Source organism: Zootermopsis nevadensis, unplaced genomic scaffold (genome assembly GCF_977971745.1).
Source record: "Zootermopsis nevadensis isolate Lab colony 2312 unplaced genomic scaffold, Znev_1.0 Znev_ptg000001l, whole genome shotgun sequence".
In the NCBI taxonomy this organism is placed as follows: Eukaryota; Metazoa; Arthropoda; class Insecta; order Blattodea; family Termopsidae; genus Zootermopsis; species Zootermopsis nevadensis.
In genome coordinates this window covers 3786564-3809996 of record NW_028259133.1, presented here as the reverse complement: position 1 = coordinate 3809996, position 23433 = coordinate 3786564, and the positions used below count along the sequence as shown (strand labels likewise).

General features: G+C 37.9%; 1 protein-coding gene across 3 annotated transcripts in view; it reads right to left on the bottom strand.

Annotated features, from left to right (window-relative positions):
• zfh1 (Zn finger homeodomain 1) overlaps positions 1-23433 on the bottom strand; it is a 651615-nt gene that overhangs the window by 42347 nt on the left and 585835 nt on the right. Inside the window, exon 1 of one of the 3 annotated variants that reach the window (XM_022084146.2) lies at positions 18545-18705. The exons of the other annotated variants lie outside the window; for them this stretch is intronic. Within the exon in view, the coding sequence (XP_021939838.1) occupies positions 18545-18629 (85 nt within the window). The 5' untranslated portion in view covers positions 18630-18705. Of the gene's footprint in view, positions 1-18544; positions 18706-23433 lie in introns of those variants that run through there. 3 annotated transcript variants of the gene reach the window in all.

Here is a 23433-nt window from a genome sequence, read left to right as displayed (position 1 = left end):
ACGTACCCCCTAAGATGTCTTCGCGTACCCCCAGATATAATTTCTCTTCAACTTTGTACCCCCAAAGTTGTTGGTGTATAATTCAAGTTATACATAGTATATAATCTACATCTAAAATAAATTAAATAAATTACATTACTGATTATTCAATGTTTATCATAAAATAATTTTTTTTTAAATTTCACGTACCCCCTAAGATGTCTTCGCGTACCCCCAGATATAATTTCTCTTCAACTTTGTACCCCCAAAGTTGTTGGTGTATAATTCAAGTTATACATAGTATATAATCTACATCTAAAATAAATTAAATAAATTACATTACTGATTATTCAATGTTTATCATAAAATAATTTTTTTTTAAATTTCACGTACCCCCTAAGATGTCTTCGCGTACCCCCAGATATAATTTCTCTTCAACTTTGTACCCCCAAAGTTGTTGATGTATAATTCAAGTTATACATATTATATAATCTACATCTAAAATAATTTAAATAAATTACATTACTGATTATTCAATGTTTATCATAAAATAATATATATTTTTTTAAAATTTCACGTACCCCCTAAGATGTCTTCGCGTACCCCCGAGGGTACGCGTACCCCAGGTTGAATACCACTGTTCTAGAATACTAAATAAAAATAAATAACGATTAAACCTGACTTTTGAACAAAACATCAAATTACAATTCTTGTTTCACGCCACTATAAACGGCACTCATAAAATATTAAAAATAATTACTACACTTATCCTTTATTTATTTAACGACGCTGTAAGTAGCTCAAAGTAAATAGCGTTAGATCACAAATAATGGCTAGTGAATAATAAACAACTATCCTGACCTAAATTTCAACCTGAGACCTTCGAAATACGAAGTTTCAAACGCCTAGTACGAGGTGCGATCGGAAAGTTTCAAGACTGTGTCAATAGCGGGCGAACCGGATGAAGTACGAGCTTCTGCCGCTAGGGGGTGCGGCCTACATTCATAGTGAATCAGTGTGCCAGCCGGCATCATCGAATTAGCATTTGTTTCTTAGTTACGGGCGTTTTGGTAGTGCATTACACCGACCCTCCTGCGATTTCGGAATGGCGTGTGCATCAAATTTTGCCAAAGACTCGCCAAAACGGCTACGGAAACCTATGAAATGCTAAAGCAAGCATTTGGGGAGTCCGCAATGGGTCGTGCACAAACTTTTGTGTGGCATTCAAGTTTTAAAAATGGCCGAACCTCTGTCGATGATGACGAGCGTTCTGGACGACCATCTTCGAGCACAACGCCCGAAAATGTTACGAAGATTCGGCAGGCCATTCACGAAGATCGACGTCGTACCATCAACGACTTGTGCGACATTGTTGGGATAGGCTATGGGACCTGTCAGCTGATTCTAAAGGAAGAACTCCACATGCGACGCATCCTGTCTGAGGACCAGAAGCAGAATCGACTTCTCGTTTGTCAGGAGCTCAAAGATCTTGCAAGAACCGACCCCAACTTCGTTTCTAAGCTCCGTGTGACTTCTTCCTCTTCCCAGAGATGAAAATTCAGCTAAAGGGAAGGAGATTTGAGACGATAGAAGAGATTCAGGCAGAATCGCAGATGGTGCTAGACAGGCTGACAAAGAAAGATTTCCAGGGATGCTTCCAGGCTTGGCAACGGCGCTGGGATCGTTGTGTTCACTCCCAGGGGAACTACTTCGAGGGTGATGGATGAGTTTAATACCTGAGATAAGTGTAGCGCAGTCTTGAAACTTTCCGATCGCACCTCGTACATATCCACAAATGAAGCACGTGGACCCGACACAAAAGTGGACAAATATGTCATTATACCTCTCAATACGACAATAAAAAATATTACATTTTGTGAGACTGTGGCAACACAAAGCATAATCGTAGTACCTAATTCTACCGGTGGCTCTGTCAACATAAAATAAACTTCAATGTCTTGTGTGAGCGCGCTAGATAGTTACTAATACGATAGAATAAAGACGACAAAACACGAATATAATATAATATAATATAATATAAGAGTATTCCTTGTGAAGAGTGTGCATACGTTGACGAGTTAACAATTTCAGCTGAGAAATTCTCTCAACCCTAAAACCCTAAAATGAGGGTAAGGAATTGAAGGTGAAGCAGAGGGAATAGAGGATGGGAGTCCCCGGTGGGGTAAGCGAGAGGGGCGGAGTCCCTAGTAACGTGCATTTGTATGTTTGCATTTAAGGACCGAGCATTTAGCCCGCGGCAACACAATATATCAAGCGATCTGTCCTTGTAAAACAGATTCTGTTGTTGAGACAAGCGATTTGATCAGCTTCAAATCTATGCGAAAAAGGTCCTTAAATTGTGGGCGTTTATAAAATCGACTAACAAAGTTAGCAGAGTAGGCATCTATACCGATTCGAAACAAGTTTTGGTGATGGAAGTGCCCACTTCAGTTTTTTGGGAGAAACTATTTTGAACTTATCATAAATTCTAGCGTACTCCATGTCGATGCACTTGGTGGCAATGAAACTTAACATTTTTTCAAGAAGTTAAAAAATATTAAAAACCTTCTTTCCTGATGGGGAAAATGAATCCCCATATCGAAGCTGTGTTTCGCCAGAGAATTTTTAATTAAAATATATAATAAAATTCAGGTCAATACACAAAACAATACTTTATTTAGATGTTAAAATTTAAAATTTAAATGTTAAAATTTAAAATTTTAAATTTGCGCCATTCATCACTATAAGGATGTTACATTTGAGCGCTTTCGTTCACTTCACAACATGTTTCGATGTAATACATCATCTTCGTGTTGTTTTTTTAAAACTATTTTATATTATAATGCATGTCTTGCAATATATTTATTATTGTAGCATGTGTTAAATAAATATATTGCAAGACATGCATTATAATATAAAATAGTTTTAAAAAAACAACACCTGAAGATGATGTATTACATCGAAACATGTTGTGAAGTGAATGAAAGCGCTCAAATGTAACATCCTTATAGTGATGAATAGCGCAAATTTAAAATTTTAAATTTTAACATTTAAATTTTAACATCTAAATAAAGTATTGTTTTGTGTATTGACCTGAATTTTATTATATATTTTAATCAAAAAACACAAACATGACGCATGTAAACCTTAAACAGAGAATTTCTATTGAAACTTCTCACTAATGGTTTCATTGGGCTGGTATCAAATACTAATATTTTATCGAATTGTGGAATACATTACATTTTAATCAGACAGCTCCCACTAACTAACTTACGGATCAACGTTCATCAATCTCATGAGATGAACAAGAAATATCTCAAATACTCAACAACCCGTTAAAGGATTCTCCCTAATCTAACCAGAAGAATTATAAACATGTCAGAATGTTGGCCACAACACGTGACCAAACGAAAATTGCATATGGCGACTGTCATGGAAAATACTATGATCCTCCGAAGTAATGAGACCGGACGACACGACAGATGTAATGAATGTAGCCTAAACTCTCTGTCATTACGCGCCTACAGTAATATTAAGCTACTATGTTAGCCAAAGCCAAATGACACATTCGTCCTGAAGATGGCATCCGGAATGCTTGTCGAAACTTTTGTTTTTCTCAGAATTCGATCGGCTCACGTCTAAAGTCGAAGTTACACACTGTACGACTTTGCTGCGATGTTGAAACATTCATGTACCAGACAGATGCAGCGAATGGCTAATACACGAAGGTGTTTAAAAGAATAAGGTAAGAAGGACTTTATGGTATGGCACATAAGAAACAATTGGTACACGTCACTCCTCTACACGTTCAACAAAGATACTTTCGTAAATGAAGCAATAGTTCGACTGTAACAGATGGCTTACCAACGACATCAAATTTTAATGAAAACTCGTTCACCGATTCTAGAATTGTTACATGTGCCACACTTGATTTAACTTGTTCAAAGTAATTTGTGTCCAAGGGCGGATATTTTCAAACATAAAACGTATATTAACAGAAAGTTGAGCCACTATCAGCTTTTCACGTGGAATTGCGAGCATTTAAGTATCATCAAGGCCATATAGCGGATTAGCATTAGACAACGACGCAGTTAGCAGAGATGTTTATTCTAGAACCATAACTCGTCGTATTTATGGAAGCATGACTAATACTTAATAACTGACAATCCGGTTTAATTTTTAAACAAAGCCGGAGGGATCCCTGATAACGCCCAATGTGAATCCCACAAGTCACAAGTAACATATCTAATAACTACGTAAATCCTGTTTCAGCAAACATCAGTACTTCCAGGCCTGTGGTTTCAGTCAAGCACACTGTCTACTCAGAAGAAAAGATAAATAAAGAACAGATTTATAAGTACGAACATCTGGTACTCACGAAGACACATCACCTATTTACTTCAATAGACTTTTTAGAATGCATTTTCATTCGTGGTGACATTAGTTAGGAAATAAATTCCGTTGTGGTCCGGAAAGCAGACACGGGGCGGTCTCAATTAGCTAAGTGACATTCTCGTCCTAATAAGAAAGATGCCGTCCCCAAAAGCATCATCTGGTTCCATTCCTCAAATGGTCATGGCTTGCAGAATATCCTCCTTCCAAAGGCTCCTTGAACATTCTCTTCTGTTTCGATCTTTTAACCACCTCACCCAACCCAACCTATTCTAACCTAACCTAACATATTTGTCAACTGTTATGCAACGTTCCTTGCGATTAAACTGTTGTATGAGGTGCGATCGGAAAGTTTCTAGACTGCGCCTATAAAAACCCGTACACTTATCTCAGGTATTAAATTCATCCATCACCCTCGAAGTAGTTCCCCTGGGAGTGAACACAACGATCCCAGCGCCGCTGCCAAGCCTGGAAATCATTATTTGTCAGCCTGTCAAGCACCATCTGCGATTCTGCCTGAATCTCTTCTATCGTCTCAAATCTCCTTCCCTTTAGCTGAATTTTCATCTTTGGGAAGAGGAAGAAGTCACACGGCGAATAAGGAGGGTGCGGGATGACGGCCATGGTGTTTGAGGCCAAAAACTGCCGAACTTTGAGGGCGGTGTGCGCTGGCGCGTTGTCATGATGCGTCGCATGTGGAGTTCTTCCTTTAGAATCAGCTGACAGGTCCCATAGCCTATCCCAACAATGTTGCACAAGTCATTGATGGTACGACGTCGATCTTCGTGAATGGCCTGCCGAATCTTCGTAACATTTTCGGGCGTTGTGTTCGAAGATGGTCGTCCAGAACGCTCGTCATCATCGACAGAGGTTCGGCCATTTTTAAAACGTGAATGCCACACAAAAGTTTGTGCACGACCCATTGCGGACTCCCCAAATGCTTGCTTTAGCATTTCATAGGTTTCCGTAGCCGTTTTGGCGAGTCTTTGGCAAAATTTGATTTGTTCATGAAAAACCGCCATTCCGAAATCGCAGGAGGGTCGGTGTAATGCACTACCAAAACGCCCGTAACTAAGAAACAAATGCTAATTCGATGATGCCGGCTGGCACACTGATTCACTATGAATGTAGGCCGCACCCCCTAGCGGCAGAAGCTCGTACTACATCCGGTTCGCCCTCTATTGACACAGTCTTGAAACTTTCCGATCGCACCTCGTATTATGACAACGACGCACTGATGCTACGAACATGTTTCGACCAACACAAGTCATCAACAGGTTGACTCTGTAAACTCTGCTGGCGTGAGTTGCATTGCACTTGCTTGATAATCTTGGTAACATAAATAAACGCAATGCGATAAAATTTGTTCAGTTGTAACATCAGTACGACAGCGTAACATTACAACAGTAGAGTTGCAAGTAACGCGGAAAACAGTTGTGAAAAAAATAGACGGTTGATTGGAATAATTAAGCGGTTCAAGAAACACAACAGGATGAACTTCTAATGTTTGTTTTTTTGTCCTGTTGGAAATATGTGGATCCCCCACCATAGCAGGAAATAACATTTTTGCCTTAAAAAAATTCTATCGACGTGACATCACACAATATATTTTAATACGTTCCGTATTCCTGTGCTAGAAACGAGCTTGTGATAAGATAAATGTCACTTGGTGGTCTTGGTAAACGTCTTCCTGTGGCTTTACAACCCAGTGTGGGTCCTTTCGGGGGTTTATTAGTCTTCGAAGTGTGCATTTATGAGCAGTGAGTGACAAGCCTACTGCCTCTGTACAATTTTCTACTCAATCCTGATTTGTCTACTAGAGCCATCTAGTAGTGAATCAGGAGAGACAAGAGTGAGAAATGGTCTCTGAATTTTGCTTGCGAAACGTCTCGTTTCATGCTTGTAAGTTTCTTTTACATAACGTAAATCTACTTCCCCTCCGAAGGAAGTTCTGTTAAGGATTTTTATCACCTTTAAAAATCCATCGACCTCGGTCGGTTTAGAACCCACGAACCTTGGGTCCAGTGGCGAGCACGCTAACCACTACCGAGGGTAACTCGTGATAAACTGATATTAAAAACATTCTCTGAAGAAGTTCAGATTTCTTACGAAATACTTACACCCATAATCTAGTCCAGGATAATTTCTTTGTGTAGAATTATGTATCACATACGAAATGTACAGCTCAAATCAACAAATATAATTAAAGTGTTACTAAATATTAATACTCCTACGTATTGACTTCAGATATAACAATTAACCGGTATATAAACGTCATACCAGGACACAAAACGAATTTTCTACAGTTGTGGCATAACTACAATACGTAGATCGACGCAAAGTCACGGACCACAGGCTGACAAACATTTCTATATAGAAACAGAAAACTCGCCTAAGTGGCTTCAGGTCTCGACAGTCCAGTTTGATAGCTCAATATGACAACAGCTGAAGGTTCTTAATGTGTCTGTTCAGTTCCAGGTCATGATATCCGATCAATAAAGAAACAAAATGTCTGAAAGGGAACTCACACTTTCGTACGAAATTACAGGCCAGAGCGGAACAGAGGCAGACGTGCAATAAAGCTACGAACAGACAGGCGACAGAGGTATGGACTAGTGACTTGCTATGAACCAACCTCAGGGGGACTTCCAGGAAAATAAACGCAAAAGAAGACCTTTGTATAAATGAGGAAACTTTGATGGTTCTATCCGATTCTGGTACAGCGGAAATATCCAATGAGTGGTTTATTTCCAAATGACGTTATATAAAACAAGACGACGCTGAGAAAACATCGATCTGATATCCAACGATGAATCACAATTACCCAACATTTTCTTTTATCAGATGTGTCCAAAACGTAAATAAATAAAAACAAGTTATTCTGTCATATTTGTATGAAAATAATTAATATGACAAGTCAATGAACTTGAATTTCGTAAACTATGGAACTAATCGACTTCAGTTTGAGGAATGTACTTGAACGCGTAAGCTTATAAATGTAATCGCGTTTCCAATGTACGTCGGTAGATGGTAGTGACGTCCAATCCCTAGCGCTAACACACGACAATATGACGAACTACGACGGAACAGGAAATGCGATAGAATCAATCGACAGGAAAGGGTTTCATGTCGATTAATACGGATGAATATATATACAGATATGAACATGTGAGCTTTTTCAAGGAGGTAAAAGAATTCAGACTGGTTTTTTGTGGGCTGGGCCCGGCTGTGCTGTGCTATCTTGTACTGCAGATTATTAAAGGTGTTACTAGGAATGTGTTTTTGTATTTTTTCTTTGTGTAAAATGAACAGAGACAAATGACTGGTTCCTTATGTTATCAGACTGAAACTTAGTTCTCCCTCAAGTATGTGTTGAATTTTAGAAGCCTTAAGATAAGTAACATTCAGAAAGGTAGACGAAGGGTCGAAAAATCAAATACAAAATCTGAAACGTACATTAGAATCCTTTTTTCCCCGTCCATAATCTACTGTGATAACGTAGTGCCACACGAAACTGCTTCCTCAAATACAATCATAAAAGGTGTTCATGGCCTGTTTCAACAGGTAACAACGCTCAAACCACGCCTCAGAACAAAATATCGATCTACTGGTCAGGTGGTTATATTAAGCCCCGCCCCTGACATCACACTTTAGGTGGGGGATATACCTCTGACCTGTTACCTGTGACTCATCCCCTATTGGTTAACATTTTCCAGGAGATAACTCGCTATTGGTTGCAACATATCAACGATACAGGCCCTCATTTAAACAGATCATCCTAAAATGAAATAAATCCATTCTGAGTCTACCCTGGTTAACAAATTCTAAAACTCCTGATCATGTATTTTGTTCCAATCTTAGGACATTTCCTCCCTAAATACTATCAAACCGCGATAATATAAAGAGACCAAGTTCAATATTCATAGGTTCCACGTAGCCACGAAGTTGACTGTGCTATATTTTAATTTTAATCCTTGGTTGTGCAGATAAGAGTCACGAAAATGAGTTACTTCCGAATTAGACGATGTCTTGTCTTCTGGTTTGTTACGCCGTGTAGTCTGATAGGAGTTTATCGACGTTTCAGAGGTCCTTGTTCTACAAGAATTTCCCGAATATAATCTTGTCCTAACTTATTCGTGACTGTACAGAACGATGTAAGCTATTTCTGTACTATTATACTACGCGGAGAAACCAGAAAACAAGGCGTGAGTTTCATGACAACCTACAAGTTTATTTAGTCTGAATTACTTTATTCTGGAAAGAAAATTAACATTTTAAACAAATTTAAGGTTTACATGCGTCATGTTTGTGTTTTTGATTAAAATATATAATAGAATACAGGTCAATACTCAAAACTTTATTTGGATGTTAAAATTTAAAATTTAAATGTTAAAATTTAAAATTTAAAATTTGCGCTATTCATCACTATAAGGATGTTACATTAGAGCGCTTTCATTCATTTCACAACATGTTTCGATGTAATACATCATCTTCAGGTGCATTATAATATAAAATAGTTTTAAAAAACAACACCTGAAGATGATGTATTACATCGAAACATGTTGTGAAATGAATGAAAGCGCTCTAATGTAACATCCTTATAGTGATGAATAGCGCAAATTTAAAATTTAAAATTTTAACATTTAAATTTTAAATTTTAACATCCAAATAAAGTTTTGTGTATTGACCTGTATTCTATTATATATTTTAAACAAACTAAAAAATTTTCACCAAATTCTGTATGAACGTATCGAAGTCTATCCGGACCCTGGTCTACAACTGGTAATAAGAACATGGCGGACACATGAACACGTGACGCCACTTAATAGCCTATACGGTCGTAAAATGATGTAACGAAAGCCTGTGATAACATCTTTTTTAAAAAAAATCTGTTAATTTTACAGTGATAATTTTTGAACGGAATATAAAACAACGTGATGACCATGCGATATTCTAATTCATTTCCACAGCCACTGCCACTAGAAAGCGAGGATTTCATGAAGGTTTTTAATTTATATATTAATTATTATTTAGTAATTAGCTCTTATAAGATATTGTAGGTGCGTCATATTGTGATTTTATTTAAAAATATTATTAAAATATATTAAAATTGTCCGTCAATCACAATAAAATAATATAAGATAATTAAATGGTTAAAATATTATCCTTTATTCCGTATCGAGTACTCGATTTACATATGGAACATTCTCGACATGTTTCGACTTTCATAGAGCCGTCATCAGGTGTATGTTATAAACTCTTAATTCAATTACTAATTTTTAATTTTCGTATCATTTCTTCGTTTTTCATTGTATCAACATTTATTGTTGTTTTATATATCATTGATAGTTAGCTCTTACAAAATAAACAGTTAACAACAAAGATGTATGTATCTTCAGTAAGATATTAAACCTTTCCATATACTTGAACTCTTATTAATAAATAATCATCTAATAAATTGTCTTGGCTTGAAATAGGCCTATCACATTTATAGTTCTCTTCGAATCGGGTTAAGGAGTAAAGAAATAGCATCAAACACGTGTCTTCTATACAACTGTACCAGTAAACAAATGATTCAAAAAGTCACTGGTAACATCACCAGACGTTGCGTGTTTATTCGAGAGATGAAGTCGAAGGCCTCCTAACCTACGTCACCCCTGCGGTGGTACGTCTCAGGGGTTAACTAACGTGAAAGGTCAACACGAAGGGTTCAACTACAAAGACTATGCCCTTGTTTCAAGAGTAATGGGTCGTCCTTTTATTTTATAAACCCATCACTGAGCGAGCGAGCGCACATCATGCATGTAGTTCTAATCAACGCTGCCATCTGTTACTCATGGCTCAGAATGACTCACAATTTTTATCTTTATAAGTAAAAAAAAATGAATATTATGTTCTTCTTATCCTGTAACGTCAAAGATATGCCGGCATAATGGATGGAACGTCATTTTATTTACTGAAAGACCTTCCTGTTTAGACCGCGTAAAGTTTAGTTTAGTTCAAAGTCATGTATCGGTTAATGAGTCCTCGGCGTGCGAATAATCAACTACACAAATGACGAATTACCCCCCCCCCCCAAAGGCTAATTAAAACATTATTATTATTATTATTATTATTTAGTGTTCTGTCTGACGACAGGTCCATACGAACAGGATCCTTCCATCCTTTTCTCGGACTGGGACCTGTTCATATACGTTCTTGGCAGATGATCCAGAAGTGGTTTGCCATTGCCTTCTTCTGTGTGTGAATGGAGTAATTGTTGGGATGCCACGGAGGAAAACTCCGTGTTGCCTAGACCACGACCTTGCCCAACACAAGTTATAAATTCGGGCACCGCCGGGAATCGAACCCGAGACCCCAGGATTACAAGGCCAGCGTTCTAATCGCTAGACCACCTCATCTTATTATTATTTAGTGTTCTGTCTGACGACAGGTCCATATGAACGGGATCCTTCCATCCTTTTCTCGGACTGGGACCTGTTCATATACGTTCTTGGCAGATGATCCAGAAGTGGTTTGCCATTGCCTTCTTCTGTGTGTGAATGGAGTAATTGTTGGGATGCCACGGAGGAAAACTCCGTGTTGCCTAGACCACGGCCTTGCCCAACACAAGTTATAAATTCGGGCACCGCCGGGAATCGAACCCGAGACCCCAGGATTACAAGGCCAGCGTTCTAACCGCTAGACCACCTCATCTTATTATTATTTAGTGTTCTGTCTGACGACAGGTCCATATGAACAGGATCCTTCCATCCTTTTCTCGGACTGGGACCTGTTCATATACGTTCTTGGCAGATGATTCAGAAGTGGTTTGCCATTGCCTTCTTCTGTGTGTGAATGGAGTAATTGTTGGGATGCCACGGAGGAAAACTCGGTGTTGCCTAGACCACGGCCTTGCCCAACACAAGTTATAAATTCGGGCACCGCCGGGAATCGAACCCGAGACCCCAGGATTACAAGGCCAGCGTTCTAACCGCTAGACCACCTCATCTTATTATTATTTAGTGTTCTGTCTGACGACAGGTCCATATGAACAGGATCCTTCCATCCTTTTCTCGGACTGGGACCTGTTCATATACGTTCTTGGCAGATGATCCAGAAGTGGTTTGCCATTGCCTTCTTCTGTGTGTGAATGGAGTAATTGTTGGGATGCCACGGAGGAAAACTCCGTGTTGCCTAGACCACGGCCTTGCCCAACACAAGTTATAAATTCGGGCACCGCCGGGAATCGAACCCGAGACCCCAGGATTACAAGGCCAGCGTTCTAACCGCTAGACCACCTCATCTTATTATTATTTAGTGTTCTGTCTGACGACAGGTCCATATGAACAGGATCCTTCCATCCTTTTCTCGGACTGGGACCTGTTCATATACGTTCTTGGCAGATGATCCAGAAGTGGTTTGCCATTGCCTTCTTCTGTGTGTGAATGGAGTAATTGTTGGGATGCCACGGAGGAAAACTCCGTGTTGCCTAGACCACGGCCTTGCCCAACACAAGTTATAAATTCGGGCACCGCCGGGAATCGAACCCGAGACCCCAGGATTACAAGGCCAGCGTTCTAACCGCTAGACCACCGTGGCGGTAATTAAAACATATTGATTATAAAATTAATAAAAATCTGTGCCTTTATTCCGCTATCACCTAAACGTCGAACGGTGTCCTTCAAGCCCAGAAACTCTACTCTTGAATAATTATCCAACAGGTTGTTTTATAATGGCAGGTCATTCTGAGTTCGCCTAATTACATAAGAACTAATTTCATTGCCTTGACAACGACCTACGCTTCGTTTTTGGAACGTATTCAAAGCGTTTCTGTTCCTTTCTTCTGAAAGGCTTTTCACTTTTAACAGGTCTACAACTGACAGGTGTAAAACAAATAGGTTTAACACCTCAACTACACCGCCGCGCATTCAAATATCAAACAAAATTCTTTTGGAACGCGTACAAGAACCTTTTTAGAAGCATCTTTTTTTTTGTTTCAGCGTGTTAAATCTTGAAAAGAGATAACCTGAACAAATTATACGGTTGTTTGTAAACGTAGGACTGTTCATTAGAAGCGTTATTAATGTTGGGACAGGAGCGTAGTTTCAGAACTGATTCGTTTAGTAACAAATTCGGGGTTTCTTTCGATGATGAACTCACGACTGACAGGTGCCAATGCTGGCGGTGGTCCACACAGCTTCTGGTGTGGGGGTAGGAAGGAGAGAAACATCCGGACAGCAGAAAGTTCTGCAGTTATTATTATTATTAGTGTTCTGTCTGACGACAGGTCCATATGAACAGGATCCTTCCATCCTTTTCTCGGACTGGGACCTGTTCATATACGTTCTTGGCAGATGATCCAGAAGTGGTTTGCCGTTGCCTTCTTCTGTGTGTGAATGGAGTAATTGTTGGGATGCCACGGAGGAAAACTCCGTGTTGCCTAGACCACGGCCTTGCCCAACACAAGTTATAAATTCGGGCACCGCCGGGAATCGAACCCGGGACCCCAGCATTACAAGGTTAGTGTTCTGACCGCTAGACCACCGTGGCGGCTTGTTCTGCAGTAATGCAGTAAAATGATTTGCTGACTTCGGACTCGTAAGTCTCAGGTTCAAATCACTTCCGAGACGAACTGTAGAAAAAAGCGACCTCTACAATCCATTTCTCTATGCAGTCATTTGCTACAGTAACAAGGCACAGAGAAGTTTTACTTTGGGAAGTGTCTGGCCACTGTTGTTGTCATGTTTTCAAAAGTTTAGCACAAATAGTGCAGTTTTAAAATGCATTTTGGTATGAAAACGTGAATGACCTAATGTCATAAATCTCCATCAGATACAGACTACTAGAGTATAATATTGTGTGGGTCCCACAACCTGACGTTTGGGGATTTCTTATGAGGTAGCCGTGTCTGTTTCATCACTTACGTAAAATCACTGCAAGTTCAGAAGACAGATTTTACGAACATGCCAAGTACCAGATATTTTTCAAACGAAAGGCACAATTACTAAATACACGATATCACGTATTTAAATCTAAAATTCGACCTTAGTTCCAGTTTCACATTAAGATATAAAGTCTTCAACATACAGACCAGTGCAAATCTGTGATACGCTGAATATTTGATCGAACAGATAACAGTAAATTATGCCGTCCTGTGTACAAATTTTATCACCCATACATTTATATTCTCTGATTCAATGCGATGTAAAAATAATAGTTACTTCTACATAACCTGACAGAAATATTAAAGGACTAAATTAGAATAATTTTACGTTCCTGCCGTGAAATAATCTCCAAATCGAACAAATTTTTCCAACACGTCTACACGTTAGATTCATATAAAACATTAGAAACGAGTAGGTTACATGCAGATTTAATTAATCAATATACTGCATTCTTTGATCTGACGCAGTATTTCATACGGGATCATAAAACAACAGCGATTCAGAAATACAGACAGGTTTTACAGTGTCGAATTACCCTAAAAACTAAAACTACGACGAAATTAAATATTATGATAAACAGCACGTGTACCTAAACGTCGTTGGCATTAAAAAAATCTTCCAGTTATGCGAGGAACGTGTGAAGAAATTTCTCAAACGCTAATTATAGCCTGCAGAGGAAATTATTCTACTGGACCGGTAAGTGCGAGATGTCACACGGGCAGTTAGAAACGAGGAAAGAAATCTCTGCGACGGAAATCGGACTTATCTCTGGTAACGGAAGTGTGCAGAGGTCATAGGCGTTCCTGGTCGGTTACTGTGGCAAACCCTGTATTAACAAGGCGCTACAAAATGTCTGACGGATCATCTCAAACCCACAGCTCATTACAAGGGTCAAAATTACATATTATCTTCTAAATTCAGAGATAAATAAAACTGCAATCGAGCTACTCGCGTATAAAATACAATTACCATGGAGACGGCATTCCGAAGAACATATAAATTAGCTGAGCATATTGAAACACGCCTTTCACTTAAACCAAAGGCGTATTTGAAGGAATAAATGTTAAACATGGGAGACAATGGGCTCACTTAAGATCTCTGATAAAACCTAAAACCCTAATGCCAAGTTAATATTAATAAAATTAATACCAATATCAACGTAAGATTATTTTAATGTGCATGATCAATATGAATGCACATGTCAGGTCACAGAAAAGAAAACCCATTTGGAGGGTTGCGTCATCATCACAGCGATGACTCATCGCCCTGATGATGGTGGAAAAAAACACCTCTGTAACGTCGGTAGACTACACCGCACATAAACCTAAACGACAACCATCTTTATACTTTTATAAGTGAGAACCTGTAAAATGTCACTTGTAAAATTCGTCTCAGCTTCTGTAAGAATGAGTTAATATCATCATATTCGTAAGTCAATTTCATATAATTACGTCCATTTACAGACAAATACTTAATTATTCGTGTTTTTTCCGTCTAATCACAATTGTATATAAATAAAATTATACATAAGATATTAAAATATCATTTACTTTACACCTGAAGATGGTTCAATATAACCGAAACATGTAGTAAAAAGTTGTACCAAATATGTAAATGATATTTTAATATCTTATGTATAAATTTTATTTATATACAATTGTGATTAGACGGAAAAAACACGAATAATTAAAATTCTAATTCACAATATTACGCAATTATATCAACTTATGACAGACAAATACTTGGTGTATTTTGATTCAAATAAAAATATACAAATAAAAATGCAATAATAATTTGCGTACAATCAAATCGAGCCTCTTATAAAGGTTGTGAGAATCGTTCTACATTTGCTTACCAGATGAACTATAACAACACATGCTGGCAATTAAAACAGAACATAATTACAATAAAACATTCATCGCGCGTTTCGTGGGAGAACAAACTTTGGCGTTTTACAGCGCGACACAGACATGAAGAATCCGGTGGCCTCAACTTCCAAGTCGGTCAGCGCAGGACACAGGCCTAACGCTAATAATGTAACTCGCGAGTCGATTACATCAAGTAGAAACGACACGTAGGAAGAAAAGAGTAAAAGTGGTCTAAGCCTCCATTCTGTAGCCCACATGCAGAAAAATCAGAATAATTCAGTTAAATGCTTCAATTGAATAAAAATTTCCTTGGATATTATCCATCGTCTAGTAAATATAAAACGTAAGAACGACGTTTCGGAGATGGGACTCTATCTACGTCTTCAGGTTCCTACACAGTTGGGCCCACTAGATAGAGCTTAATCCCTATCTCCGGGTCCCATCTCCGAAACGTCGTTTTACGTTTTATATTTACTAGACGATGGATAATATCCAAGAAAATTTTTTATTCAATTGACTCTTCACCATCGTCAAGAAGTTTTAGATTTTATATAAATACTTCAACTATAACAAAGAATTTCTGTAGTCTCTACGTACATTCCAAATAATGTCCAATACGTAAAATAATTAAACCCTCATACGGACTCATTTAACAGCCGAAAGAGCGTTCTTTAGCCGTCAAAGTATGCGAGTAGATTAAACAGAGTACGATAAACATCTTTTTAGAAAAAATCAATACGACAGTGACTCAAATAAGTCATAACTGATTAGTGACATTATAATTTATATAAATTAAGACCTCAAACTGAGCTCTTCAGTTGAGCGGTTTTCGGCTAACGTTCGCTATTCTTTTCACCGGACCATTACCCTATAATTACAGCAATTATACACATTTATCTCAGAAAAGTTTATGTCGCACATAAGATTGCTTACAAAAATCATTACAATGACGCTTTACTCCGCGAACATCCACTTCGGAAAACTAAAAGGGAGTTACTCGAGAGAGCATGTAGCAGATTAAACTTTACAAGATATGCGACAAGTCATTAAATTTCATAATGAGTTTGTTCCGAGGAACGATGCGACCATAAAAACGCAAGATCCAGCTGTACAGATGCAGAGAGACAACTCAGTGCGGGCGTCACCACATAAGATCCGAGGGCTGGGGGGCTTTGGTTCGGTTCAGGAGACTTCGCGCGAGTATTAAAGGGTTACCAACGGGGGGGGGGGGGGGGTGATAAAGAACACACAACCCTAGGTCAAATGATCACGTAAGCATTGCAGGTAAAATTGTCATAATTATAATCGATATTAAAGATAGATACGGGCCAAAAGGTTATTAAGGTCATAATTTTACTTCACAAAAATGACGCACGATCTTAAGAATTACGAAATCTTTCCAACAAGTACATTAAAGCGAATTTGCGGTTATGTGCGGTATCGAACACGCGACGTTCTACATGACTAAGAGTTTAAAGACGTAAACAGAAACGGAGATCTTGCGAAAAACCTTCAGGATTCAATTTGTTGAAACAGAGAGAGCGACTTAATCTTCAAACAAAACCACATCTAATTTTTTTGTAATTTCAAAACTTTTGGTCTAATCAACAAGACCACATATAAAGCATAATACATTATAATTACAGCAAAACTTTACAAAAAAAACACATAATTCCCAACCCATAATCTGTACAAAAGAACTTGTTCTTCATTAATTTACCTGTCTACCAACTTGAACAATGAATACACAAGAAATGCACAGTCAGTAATAAATTACCTCATTTGACGAATTTCAATTAGGCTATTAATGTAGGCTTACAAATAAATTAAGACACAGACCTCATTTCTAAGCAATGCTGAACACATTATTTAACGAGATCTACAGTAAAATAAGCTCTAACACTGAACTGTATTTCATTCTGAATTCAATCTCAACAGTCTTATGATTTAACATTTTCCAAAGAACAAGGTTCGTATTCAAATATTAAATTTGTTAAAACAAGAGTTCGAAAATTACGTGTGATGTGTATTTAAGGATCACAGTGTCATACGTCGGCCTACGTCATTTAAAAGGTGACATCATTATACAGACAGACAAATGTTAACGCCATATCATTCATTTTGAAACACATCTCCATAAATCCACAATGCTGGTATATTAAATAATAAACCTGAATGGAATACGAATACAACTGTGAAGAAATAAACATGCGAGAAAAATATATGCTCTACTTCAGAAAATGAAAGTCTGCGTCTTAATTTTCAGTACTGCACAGTAAATATTGATAGTTTATAAATGAAAATATTGAACCTTCTTTTAAGATAGTAAGTATGTTTATATTTTCGGTACGTTTGCTAAAATAATCTCCTAAATACCTCTACAAAACACTGAAAATAGCAATTACACATATTATAATGGTTGTATGACATACCCAAAACGGTCTTCTACCCGTCAGAATAATTAAACACACCGCACAATAGCATACTACAAGCGTAATGATATATATTTGACTTTAACGTAAATTACACTGAGTTTCGGTGGATATGAAGTTCATATTATGAAATTAACATCTAAACAAGGTATTTCAGAACAGTTTACACACAATTTTGAACCACCAGTACCAAAAAACCTAAATATAAGTGATTTTAAATAAAACTACATCTGTGAAAATAAATCCTGATCTTTAGGCACAATTCCAACATAACTTGGGACATCAGGTCACTAAATTACAAAAGGAGAAGTCAACATTTCGTTAATAAATACCAAGAACATTGCATAAATATCAAACACACTTAACCTTGGATCACATTTTAATTCCGACTAAATTACAAAATTTAAAATTAAAATTCGTAATTTGTAAAAACGAAAAGCCAAGTTGATGTCAACGGCGAATTAAGAAACACATAACATACAATACATTCGTTATAAGAAATTGCATGACGATATAATATAATCTGTCCAGAATACTTCGTGTTATTAATTTCTGAGAATAAATGTCTTTATTAATTCAGTTTGCAAACGTTCCCTTCATGCATTTATGTAAAACACAACCACACATAAACAATTTTGCGCAATTATAAAAAAATAAAACACATGATAAAAGACAGAATAATACAAAATCAGGTTTCTTAAAGTTAACATTTAACCCGACTTTTAAACATTTTCAAACAGAATGACGCATTCGTTATAAATTACCACACAGTTAAACACTTCCGTGAAATTCATAATACGTAAGAGAGACTGAATAAGATGACTTTTTGTTTTCAAAAATATTGATAGATACTTCAATTTTGACGTAGTCGTTAATTAATATGTTTCGGGCTGTGTCCTAGAATGCTAAAAGTTTCCGCGGACTTAACAGAATAATCAGTACTCACACTGACTCCACACGTTGGCCAAGCTCCACAGTCGATAAGAGTAACTATCGTAACATCCGAACATGCTCTCTCCGCGCGCCACCATGGCCTACTGAGCCAGAGAAAGACTGAACATCACCTCGCGCTGCTACGAGCGATCGCCTCCCGACTAGTGGCGACGTGCGCCGGCCCAGACATGAGGCTCAGAGTCAACCACCCCTCCGCGACGCCAGAAACCACCCCTCAACCGAACACGAAACGAAGTTATCCGAAAAGCGAGGCGAACAACAACCGAATCGACTAGAATTTGAACATACACACGTACCTGTGCGATACATGAATCGATTTCATTTGTTCTCAGTTTGCTTTGACTAAAAAAAGACGTACGTTTACAGATACGTCATCAGCATAACATTTTTCGTAGAGAAACGTTGGCTGTATAACTGCAATGTCACAGAGAAGAATGATAAAACAATACGAATAATATTCCTATTGGTCAGTTTCCTTGTATTTCGAACGACCGTAACGTCCATGTAGTTGAAGTTCACAGGCACAGACGAGGCAGCCACGGCTCGCCGTGGACTAACAGCTGAGTGCCCAACCGATGCAGTGCTGATACCTGTTAACAGCGTGCGAAACTACGAGATAGCAGCGATTAGGTAGTCTTTTGTTTTCAATCTGTCAGTACCGACTTCGAGCACCGCGTTAGCTCACGTCAGATGCACAAAGCAACAAGTCCCACTCATTGGGAGCTACGTTACATAAATTATATAAAAACCCTCGAACTCCAAAGCCACGTACTTCGAATTAAGAGGTCGTGGTTTCGAATTTCGACTGCAAGACCGGTTAACCTAACTATGAGTTGAATTTTCTCAGTCACTACAGAGAAACTCTAAACTAAACAAAGACCAAGGATGCTGAATGACATGCCCATTCATATTTACTCATAACATGGTCGATAATGGAGAAAAAATCGACCTTTAAAAACAAAGAATCGATTAGTGGTAATCGGTGTCTAAGAATCCCGTTTTTTAGTGACTTGCTTTATATTTTGCATCAAAACTCTGTCCACCTCCTATGTTTTGTATTCGTGGAGAGAGACATCGTGACCTCAAATTTTTCGTATTTTTCTTCAGTTACCACTTACAAGAAAATCGTTTGATGGTACCTTAAAATAAACATCCACCATTTCCATTCGCATTTTTTTAGAGTTAATTCTTACCAGTTGAAGCCTCATAATCGACGAGGCATTAAACTACCCCTGGAATCAGTAAACCTTCGAGAGGATGAGAGGTCCTTCCTTCGTGTGGGCATAAACCATCATTCCCAACCTGCCGTTATAGGCCACACACCGTGTCATGACAGTTTTGGTAATAGTCTATTTATTCCGAGCCGGATGTTTATAACACGTGACGGGTCTGTTGAAACTTAAGAAAAGATGCATTTTGCCTGCTATTCCATCTTGCGGGAGGTTGTATTATGATATTTTTCAAACTCTTAACACAGAGCGCTTGTTGACAGACGCGGGACGAGGGAGGCACCACCTGGCGGGCAACCCTTGTCCCAGCAGGTTTCCTCGTAAGGGATGCCAAAAATGCTGGTAACAGGGGAATTCACAGCACGATGTAAGCGATTAACCCCGACAGGATTAAGACACTGCCATATCCCGCATTGTGAGAACAATACGCTCTGTGGATTACTGACACACTCCACCGAACTCAGACCTTTTCGAGGCGTGATTCTCAAACTAGTGGCCAGATTAATAACTTACAGAACGAGGATAATAAAGTCTGTGTCGTATAATTTTCAGTGCACTAAACAGCTTAGGGTACATGCTGTTATGGAAAGGGTACTAGCATGTCTTTTCACAAAGGCGATTTGCGGTATCATCCTTAAAAGAATGAAATTATCCCTCGAATTTCTTTTAACAAGAACCATAAAGGATTACACAGGAACTAATAATAATCATAATAATTATGACAACGATCACTTAAAATCGGTGATTATCACATCACACTATGCTATATAATCCAAACTACCTCCAGTATTGTTAAATAATCCACAGACTAAATGTAAGAAATATGTTAGAAATTGGCTTAGCAACATGCCTGACGTGAGTCTATTACGAGAGCAAAAGTTCACAATCGTCAGTGCCTATATGAATACTACGGTATTGTTTCAAAGTTTCTAATTTTTTTTAAAAAAAACTAAATATTAATATGTTGGCAGTGTCAAAATATTTACTCTCGTGTCATGCGAAGTTTAGTAAATGGGGCGTTAAACCGATTTAAATGTGTGTATAGACACAAAGGATCAGGCCTCAGTGTTCTAAAAGTCAACACGATTTCAAGTTTTACTTTCAATTCCTACAGAGTTCCTCCAAAGTGTCTTCACTTTCATCACTGTTAAGATATTAGACATCGACAATAGACCATTTATTATTCAAATAGTAACAACAAGGTAATGCTATACAAGGCTTTCGTGTGTGTATTGAATTTAGTGAGAAGGATTTGATATAAAATTTTAAACCAAACGTAACTGAAACATGTCGTGTGAAAAGTGATGTTCTAATTGTAAATCGAAAATTTCGATAGAGAACATCATTTTAATATATTTTAAATATTTAAATGTTAATTATAGTAATATTTTAATATTTAATAGGAATTTTATTATGATTAGACTGACAAGATTTAAACAAATAAACAAATAGCCCTAAATAAATAAATAAATATATATAAAATTAGCACAGCCATCTTTTGGGCTGTGGCACCGTGTAGTCTAGTGGAAGATTACCGACGTTTCAGAGGTCTTTGCTGCTTCCATCATCAGGGCGAATAGCATTTGAGACGCTTTTTCGAGCTTTATTACATGTGAACTGAATTGTGACACTTGAACCGTTGTTTTGGTAACAAATATAAAATATACCATCCGATTGTCAGTTTAATATTGATGAGATGGGACTATTTCGATGACGATATCATCAAGTCATTGACAGACAACACTGATTATAACTGCCAGTCATATGAGTGAAATTGCAGAACTTTCCATTATCCAAATACTCTCAGACGAAACAGATTAAAGTTTGAGGACGCTCGTCAAGTCCGACCCCACTCCACCCCGGCAAGCAGGTGGCTGGCTGTGGAGCTCTGCAAGCCCCGATAACTCAGGTTTAATTTACCTGGTTAATGAAGTGAATGCAATATTCGCCTTCTCTTTCAAGACCATAGTTTCATCTCATTTAGAAGCTACAGCAAAACCCATGTTAATTCCTATGTCTGCTGCACGATTATTCGGGAGAGCAGTAGGCAACCAGCATTACACTGCTCAAACAATTAATACAAGGCAAGTAGGAACACACTTAGACCTGCAAATTATATTTTCTATGCATAAAACGAAAACGTTTCTTTCTGTCAGTCAACGTTGAATCTATAAAACCATAACAAATCCAAAAATTTATTATCCTGGTGTCACAGATGTGCATTTAATGTTGGTACAAACGAGTCCAATATAATGATCAACTGGAAATTATCGGTTCGACATCGAAAGTGTCCATCAGACAACGTGGTACTGAGTTCAGACTTCATTAAGATCTAAAATATTTATTTGAAAATATTCGTCAATATGGTAAATGTAACCTATGAGCTAAAATTTAGATATAAAGTTCGATTTTAATTTCACGTAAAGTATTATTTAATTTTGATCGATACGAAGCGAAACTGAACTGGTTGAGTATTAACATAGAATTCCACTACAAAACTTAGCGAGTATTTAAATTAATTCTTTAGTTTCGATGACACATATACAATCACTTCATTATAAGTTTATTTATGCACGTTAACCAAAGGACATGCTAACTCGTATCCAATGATAGTACACACTCTCCAGAGTACAGCTCGGACTTCCAGAATAATGACACGTGATGATTCCTAAGGGTTCCGTGACAACGGCTAGAAATTTTAAATTATGTCGCAACTTTTATCTCTAAAATCATTAAGTTTGTCCGTTACACACGTCAAGAGATTTCTTCATTATATAGAGTCTCTCTTGAAGAAAAATAATTTTCTTGTTCAAAACGTCCGACTGTGGCTTCTGTCCCTAGCAACCCTTAAGTCTCTATGGCCCGTTTAAACACTATTCTGTCATCCGCACATAAATTTATAAAACCTTCAAATTTTCACACTAAAATTGTACATGAATTTCTCATCGCCCTCATGCGTGCTGTAAGCCACGTTCATCTCCTCTTCTCGATTTCACAAAAAATAAAATAATATATGTATATATATATATATATATATATATATATATATATATATATTGGGCAAGGCCGTGGTTTAGGCAACACGGAGTTTTCCTCCGTGGCATCCCAACAATTACTCCATTCACACACAGAAGAAGGCAACGGCAAACCACTTCTGGATCATCTGCCAAGAACGTATATGAACAGGTCCCAGTCCGAGAAAAGGATGGAAGGATCCTGTTCATATGGACCTGTCGTCAGACAGAACAATAAATAATAATAAGATGAGGTGGTCTAGCGGTTAGAACGCTGGCCTTGTAATCCTGGGGGTCTCGAGTTCGATTCCCGGCGGTGCCCGAATTTATAACTTGTGTTGGGCAAGGCCGTGGTCTAGGCAACACGGAGTTTTCCTCCGGTGGCGTCTTCCCCGGTTTCTCCGTGGCATCCCAACAATTACTCCATTCACACACAGAAGAAGGCAATGGCAAACCACTTCTGGATCATCTGCCAAGAACGTATATGAACAGGTCCCAGTCCGAGAAAAGGATGGAAGGATCTTGTTCATATGGACCTGTCGTCAGACAGAACACTAAATAAATAATATATATATATATATATATATATATATATATATATATATATATATATATATATGGACATTTGGAAGGCTACA